General features: G+C 36.4%; 1 protein-coding gene across 1 annotated transcript; it reads left to right on the top strand.

Annotated features, from left to right (window-relative positions):
• The first annotated feature begins 1450 nt into the window (after positions 1-1450).
• On the top strand, positions 1451-5372 carry RHF2A (RING-H2 group F2A). Its single transcript, XM_021964628.2, has 8 exons — positions 1451-1660; positions 2309-2449; positions 2528-2574; positions 3770-3832; positions 3922-4030; positions 4133-4518; positions 4626-4733; positions 4852-5372. Exons 1-8 carry the CDS (start codon positions 1655-1657, stop codon positions 5159-5161), a joined length of 1170 nt encoding a protein of 389 aa, XP_021820320.1. The 5' UTR covers positions 1451-1654; the 3' UTR covers positions 5162-5372.
• The last annotated feature ends 3023 nt before the right edge of the window (positions 5373-8395 follow it).

Consider the following 8395-nt stretch of genomic DNA (forward strand, 5'->3'; position numbering starts at 1 on the left):
AGATCTTACCAGAATAATTTAATTTAAGAAAATAACAACTGACAGAAAAACTCTACACAATTAGGTAAAGAAGATTTTGATTCTTTTGTATCAGAAAAACCACATGCATATTCTTTTCATCTTACTTTTCTTTCAAAGAACCCATGAATTCCGTGGTTTCATAATTCTGATTTTGATTTTTACATACATTTTTGTAATGAATTTCAGTTTCGTATATCCCTAGAATTAGCTTATATAAATAAATTAATTATTTACCTAAATTTCATTTTTCTTTTCCTTTCTTTCCTTATCATTTGTCATAACATAATAGGAAAAAATCAAAAGAAAAAGAACAAGAAGAGAATTAGATCTCAGTAACAGCATCAGCCCAAAATCACAGAAAATATCAATACCATGTTAGAAGAAACAGAGGAAACCAAAGGTAAAATAAAAAGAAACACAGATCATTGACAAAAAAAAAATATACATATGTGCACAAGGGATTGAGGAGATAAGAGACGCTGACCTGCTTTGGATTGAGAGGAGAGAGAGGAGGACGCGGAGGCGGAGGCGGTGGCGTTGGGCTGAGAGACTACAAAGAGCGATGGCGATGGGATAAGAGCGATGAGCGATGGGCGAAGAGCGACGATGAGCGATGGGTGAAGGAAGAAAAAAGCAATGAACACAGAAAATGAGAGAGGAATAAAAGTGAATGTGCGACTAGGGTTTGGAAAAAGGGAGCTTCTATAATGACGAGACTATGTGAGGAGGTTATTTGAGGAGGCCCATCTCACCATCAAAATGGGTGTGGACCCCCCAATGCACCCACCCCCCCCATGTCATTTGTTTTTAGTTGTTGATGGTGAGATTTCACTTCCTCAAATAACCTCCTCACTCAACCTCCTCAGTCTAGCATTTCCGTTGGAAAAATATTCAGTGGTAGATGGGTAGTGTAGTTTATTAGGCTTGGAGAATGAATGGGCTTGGAGAATAAATTGGGCTTGGATGGCTTGGAAGAGTATTTGGGTTTGAAGAAGGTAGGTTTGGAGAATAAATTGGGCCTGGGTTTTATATATATATATATATATATATAAGCCGGTCCGATTCGGATTGGACCGGTTCTTTAAGATAGAAAACCAGAATCAAAATCGGTCTGAATCGGTTCGGTTTGGATTTATCTCGATTTTTGACTTTTTTGATCAACACGGTTTTCTTCGGATTGGTTTGATTCGGTTTTGAGATTTTGCGGTTCCAATGCCCACCCATACAGCTAAAAAGATGATGAAAAAAAAGACAGAAGAGAGTGGCGGGTAAAATAAGTTAGAAGAAAGAATCGTCAATCAGATTCGGTGAGAAGGCCACGTGTCAGCCGTTCGGTGACGCATGGTCTCCCTCGTAGACCGTAGACCGTAGACCGAGCTAAGCTTCGCTACTCTGCGGCACTTAAGTCTTCGCTCATAAAAGTAAACAAAGCCAAAACTTCACCGAAAGAAAAACAAATTTGCAGACCAAACTCTGCTCTCTCTCTCTCTCTCTCTCTCTCTCTCTCTCTCTCTTCTCTCTCCCTCTAGGGCCCTTCGCTGTCTCCATAATCGTCACCCAATTTGAACTCCATCTCAGCAAACTGATCGAAGATCGATTTTTTGTTGGCAGTATTCCAAGTCACTTAATTTTCATGGAGGTAATATCTTTACCCATTTGATATTTTGCGATTTTACTGTTTGGTTGCTCAGAAATTCATTTCCATTGGTAAGAAAGTATGGGATTCTCACATATTGTAATATTACAAAGGGATTTCCCCTTAATTTCGTTTAGTCGGGTCTCAGTTGTGAGTTCTTACAGCAAGTATGAGTTCCCACTCCCTTTTCTTAAAAGAAAATGTTACATATGTAAATACAATGTTTAATTTTAATTCACTCTTGATTTTCTAATTGGTGATTGTTGATTATCGAGTTTATATAAATTTTATTTATGTAGTTATTTTTTCAATGGACTTGAATTCCTTAACTCTGAATTCAAGGGTAGGAGTCTGTTTTTTTTATATATATTTTCAGTTCTGAGAACTGTTAATTTGACTTTATGGATTTTGATCCGTTTATGTTGGTGTGTTATTGTTGGCTTGCAATTCCTTGTGTTGCAAATACAAAGTAAAACAAACAATATACTTCGAATTTATTTGATGATATACATAAATTTGAAACTCCATGGGTTTGGATCACATTAATGCTTCACCTTCTTTTTTGTATGCTTCTTTTTCTCTAAGGAGAGAGAAAATGCTTGGTGAAGTTGTAAAAATTATATCTACTAAGCTTACAAGATTGCTTTACAGGTTCCAGGAATGGAAGAGACCAACAAATCTGAGGCCCACTTGACATCAGCAGCAGCTTTTGTGGAGGGTGGAATCCAGGAAGCCTGTGATGATGCTTGCAGTATATGCCTTGAGGCCTTCTGTGACAGTGATCCTTCTACGGTACATATAAATCTTTCCGGCGTTATTATCATTTCTTATAGGGTTTAAAATGTAACCAAGTCTCATTTCTATATGCAGCTGACCGGTTGCAAGCATGAATTTCATCTTCAATGCATTCTTGAGTGGTATTTTCTGATATCCATTTATTAGTATTTTCATGTTAATTTGCCTTTGTATTTTATTGATTTATTATTGATATGTTAGTTAGATCATCTTTTTCTTGTTCATGAAATGACTATAAACTTTTAGCTCAGGATAATAAGGTAGCCAAATAATGGGAAAATGAGAATAGGTTAACTGATGGAACTAAAGACTAGATCAAGTTGTATCATAATGTTTTAAGCTGTTAGGCCAATCTCACTCTAGTTCCAGATCTTTACTAATAGAGACTGCTGTGTAATAAGTAATTGGGCCAATCTTATCTTTTGTCTTCCTTCTAATTTACCAAACAAAGTGACAGAAAACTCAACCTGATCGAATTTCCGTGAAATGTACAGAAGATGATGTTCTAGCTAGGAAACCAAAATATTCAGCTTATCAACTGATATTCACTTGTTGGTTAGTTGTGAATTCATGTACCAATATGCATTGTGGGTTTAATGAAATTTAAGAATGAGATCTAGTTATACCTTGAAGGTTTTAAACTGAAGCAGTCAGAATGACACATATTCATTATAATAGTCAGGCTTGTGTCTGTTAAAGACACGTGACTCATAAACGAGCTAATGGTGGGCATCTCAGTTTTGCACTATCAGCTTCGTGTCATAACTAACGTGTACAATAATGATGAAGGCATAATTTGAAGTCAAGAGGGTTAAAACCTGTATCCTAGCTTCTTTAAGTTTATGTTTACTATGTTATGTTTGCTTACCTGCCTCAAACAACTTTTCTGTCATATATTGAAGTTCGTCTCCTTTCCTACATGATTTAAGAACTTTCAGGTTGCCTAGGAACAAATGAACCTTTCTTTCAGTTATTTTGATTATCCCGATAGATATGATTAAACTTTTATCTGTTATCAAAGGGTTAAATAAGTGAGGTTTAGTCCCTCCCTGGATGTTTTGGTTTAAGTTTGAATGACGCCTGATATTTAGTCACCTTCTCTCAACCTGTTTCCATGTCTGATGCTTGTTTTCTGTACGATTCAGTATTTATTAAGATTTCTTTAGGAATCTTTTATGTCATGTTGCAATCACCTTAGCAGTTAAAACAGAATCTAACAAAGTTTTCACGACAGGATGAGCCACTTATAAAAAGTATAATAGTTTATATTGATGAATATTGAAAATTTTCAAAAGAAATTTAGTTTTAATCTTGTAGGTGTCAGAGAAGCTCCCAATGCCCTATGTGCTGGCAACCCATCAGCTTGAAGGATCCCACCAGGTTTGGAGTTTGATTTCTGGTCTTGATATTCTTTTGATTCATACTACTAATACACAATGATAAGTTCTTCATTTTGTTTTTGTTTGCAGCCAGGAACTTCTAGAGGGAGTAGAACGGGAGAGAAGTATTAGGTCTAATCCACCTCGAAATACCACAATATTTCATCATCCAACACTTGGAGATTTTGAATTGCAACATGTTTGTATTCTGCCTTTTTTATTTCTCGTCAATAATTAAATATAGTATAAATGTATCAGAACAGGTGGATCTTATTCAAATGATTTTATTTCTGTCCCTTAGTTACCTGTGGGTGTAAATGATGCTGAACTTGAAGAACGTATAATCCAGCACTTAGCTGCAGCTGCTGCAATGGGTCGGGCACGACACATTGCCAGAAGGGAGGGCCAAAGGAATAGGTCATCAACTCAAGGGCGCCCACAGTTCCTGGTCTTCTCCACCCATCCTAATGCACCTCCTGCTGCTTCTTCCTCCCCTGATCAGATGGGAGAAGGTGAACCAGCTCCTTCAATTTCAGTAACTTTTCCTTCGCCTCCTCTGAATACGGGAGAAGAATCTTCTCAAGTGACCACTCCAGTACCTTCTTCGCAATCTGGTCCTGTTTCTGCCTCAGCGTCTGGATCTAGTGTTTCGGCTCCCAATCAACATGGATCTTCCATTAGCAATAGGTACTAGATTCTTAATTCTCAGGGTATATGTTGGTGCATAAAATCCCATCCTTATATCTTTTTTTCCCTCTGTTAATTGACTACCATGTTATTATCATATCCTTTAGGGGGTCGCCTAGTCAGTCATCCCCGAGTACCCAAGATAGAGCTGGACCATCAGACTTGCAATCATTTTCAGAATCTGTGAAGGCTCGATTTAATGCAGTGTCAACGAGGTATAAATGTACTTTAATCTTACTAATTTCTTATACTGACTCTGAATGAGATTTTTTTTCCTTAAAATCCTTATCGTTTCTTAAACGTCACACGTATTTGTTTCATATTTTCTATTAGATACAAAGAGTCAATTTCAAAGAGCACAAGAGGTTGGAAGGAGAGATTGTTCTCTCGTAACGCTGCCATGGCAGATCTTGGTTCTGAAGTTAAAAGAGAAGTTAATGCCAGCTTTGCAACTGTATCCCGCATGATGGAGCGTCTGGAAACGAGAGACGATAGTAGAATTACTGATCCTTGTGTGTCAAATAGTTTAGATAGTTCGGTTCCTCAATCAGACAATCAGCAGATATCAGAAAATGGTGATGAAAATTCTTTAAACGACCACAATAAACCAGCTGTGTGTGCTGCAGGTTCTAGCTCAAATTAGGCATTATACAGCAACTGCATAACCTGAAAGCATTTCCTTTTATACAGTAAGTTATGTGTTGTATTGTTTATGCATTCAAGAACTCGATATGTGAATTTTGTATGTTCCTGTTCTCTCAATCCCACTTGGATATCTTTTTTGTTTACATTCTAGTTTTTCCTTGTAAGGTTACTTGCATTTCTTATATGTATATGTGTTTTATTTTATTTTATTTCTGATTTTGGGTCTCCGTATTTTCTGCATGATTCCTTTGTCGTAGTCTTATATTGATGGAATGTTTCTAGTGCTTATTTGGATGAAATTTACTGGTATTTCAGTAGTTTGTTGGTTTTTTAAGGTTTTTTTCTTTGTACTGCGGCTTCATATTTTTACATTTTGGTAGAGGAAGAAACTAGGCATGGAATTCTTGGGAGTTCAGTTTTGTGCTTGAGGGAGGCAAAAGCTTATTTATGATCTTATTTGCATTCTGTTCATGCCTGGGTGTGTGAACTGTTTTCCTTGGAAGAAGCTGCACTAATGATGTTCCTGCAAATAGGAGATTTTGCTCTCCAAGTAACCTGGTAGGACAATTTGCTTCATCGCAAGCTCTCGTAGCTAAATGCAGAACCTTGTGGTTTGCATCTCAGGCTGAAGAATTTTATGTTACTGAAGCTTAGATATCCTATATTGTTAATGTAGCTGAATGCACGACTGTGCAACTGTGCATGAGTGTTTGAAATTGCTATTTGGGTTGATATCCTAAATTGTCAATCTTGCTAAGAATAAGGTTGCAGCAGCTACTGTTATCTGGAAGCGTCGAGAAAAACAATTTAAGGTTTAATAAGGTTCCAAGTATCAAGAGCTAAAACATCAGTCTTGTAGAGCTGGGGTATTTATAAATTGGAGGTTTAGTTGGTAAGCAGTTACCAGATTTGGAGGTGTAGTTTGTCACGTGTCTAGTACAATTTTTCCTGTGTTCGAGCAGAATCGTGTTTATATATTCTGGATGATGTGGGTTTAGGCATTATCTTTGTTTATATACAGAAATTGGCCTATGTGATGTCAGGACGTTATTATTGGACGGACACTTTCCTCCTGCACGATAATAACGTACGGACAAACGGATGAGAGTAACTATATATATATGTAGTCCCCTTCCATCGAGGGATTCCTCAACTAATTTTATTTGAGGGACACTCTTTGGGGTGGTACCCTACGATTTTTTTTTTCAACGATCCAAACTTTCGATTTTTCAAGTCTTCATTCATAGATCATTTTTGCAAAAAATCAGAAAAATTGAAAATCATTAATGTATTGCTAGGAACAAAATAGATGAACAATATCCTTGAAGAAAACACTAAAGTAACAATAATCTAATTGAGTGGTCAATTAGTTTCGGATTTAAGTATTTTTAGCAAATATGATCTTTGAGTGAATATTTAGACTTAGGTGGTTCGGATCATTGAATATATATATACAGTGAGATGCAATACGGAGTGAGTTCTATAAGGGTGTCTTTTAAATAAGCTAATTTGAGGGATCCCTCAATAGAAGCTCTCTATATATGTATTAATTGTTGCAATAGTAATATATATACAGTTAGATACAATACGGAGTGAGTCATACAAGGGTGTCCCTTAAATAAGCTAATTTGAGGGATTCCTCAATAGAAGCTCTCTATATATGTATTAATTGTTGCAATAGTTCTTGAATTATACTCGAGTTACATTTTCGTCCATGATCTCTAGAAATAGCTACAACCGTCCTCCAATTAGATATCTCATTGCACCACTCGTCCTTTTTGTGATTTTTTTTTTGTTTTTTCATCAAAATTGATAACATGCCATGATGCCATCCACGTGATGTATTTTTTAAGGGCAAATAAGACTTTTACATAGCCATCACCCTCACCACCTCGAAGCCCCCCTCTTCTTCCACCCTTAGCCGCCACAAACTCCAACACATCAATTATCTCTCTCTGGCCATATGCCCAGTGCCATCTTCCTCTTGCCCCTTTCTATTGAGGGATCCCTCAAAAAGATTTATTTGAGAGACACCCTTTAAGGTCCCCTACAAATATTTTTTTCAACAATCCAAACCGTTTATTTTTCAAATCTTCATCCATAGATTATCCTTGCAAACAATGAGATAAATTTAAAATCATTAAGGTATGTAGTTAGAACCAACAAAATAAACGAACACGGTGCTTCAAGAAAAGACAATAACAACCATCTAATTGAGTAGTAAAATGGTTTTGGATTCAAGTGATTTTTCAGCAGCGATGATCTTTGATTATATCTAAAAACAAGAAAACACAAGAAGTTTGGCTGGCAGTGGTGGTCAGAAAGGTATGGCGCCTTGGACAGCTTGGGTTTTGGTGGGTTATGATCGTCCTTCGGAAAGGAGCATTTTATGTCAAGTAGTGTCGATTGGTGGTTGAACAGAGCTGGAATAGGGTGGGAAACCAAAGAGTCACTCGCAGCTATAGTACCCCGAGAGAGAGACGTGTTTGGAGCTAGGTGTTTCACAAATTTCACATTTTTTTCAAAATTGCATGTCTTCAAAGATGCTTAACTTTTCATTTAACCTGTAATTTTGAAACCGTTGGCGCCAACGCACTTGTCGGGTCTAGCTCTACGTTGTGCCACCAAGAAAAATCTCACCACTAGTCTCCAAATAAAAGATTCTGTAAATTCCAAATTATATATTACTAAGGGCACAACAATGATCAAAGCATGCTAGAATTTAAATAAATAAATGAAAACAATTGCATTAAAAATTATCAATTGAGTTAATTTGTTAGTTTAAGGTCAAAAAGGTTTAGAGAATGGTTGGTAGTGTTTAGGACAATAGCTTAACTTGGAATGAAAAACTTTTGAAAGAGTAACAAAGTAGTTTTATTCTATTGATTGAAGTAGGAAAGGTACAAGGCTTTAATATTTGAGTTAGATGATTGCTTGAGATGGATTGCTGTATTTTCAACTTGATTACTTTGAGAGGCTGTAGGCTTATTTATAGGGATGCTAAGTCAGCAACATTACTTTGGACAAGTCGATTGCACAATAACTGACTTATCCAAAGTCATTTTCAGCCACAAGTTGTCTTCTAATTCTAGATTTCTCTAGTTATAATACATTATATAATTAGTAGGATGTTTCCAGTGTAGAGCCGACTTTAACTTGTCAACTTCTCTCAATTCTTCTAGATTATTCTATATTATTCAAGACACAAGTGTACATTAATTTTAACATAATT

Source organism: Prunus avium, chromosome 6 (assembly GCF_965620075.1).
Source record: "Prunus avium chromosome 6, drPruAviu1.hap1.1, whole genome shotgun sequence".
Taxonomy (NCBI): Eukaryota; Viridiplantae; Streptophyta; class Magnoliopsida; order Rosales; family Rosaceae; genus Prunus; species Prunus avium.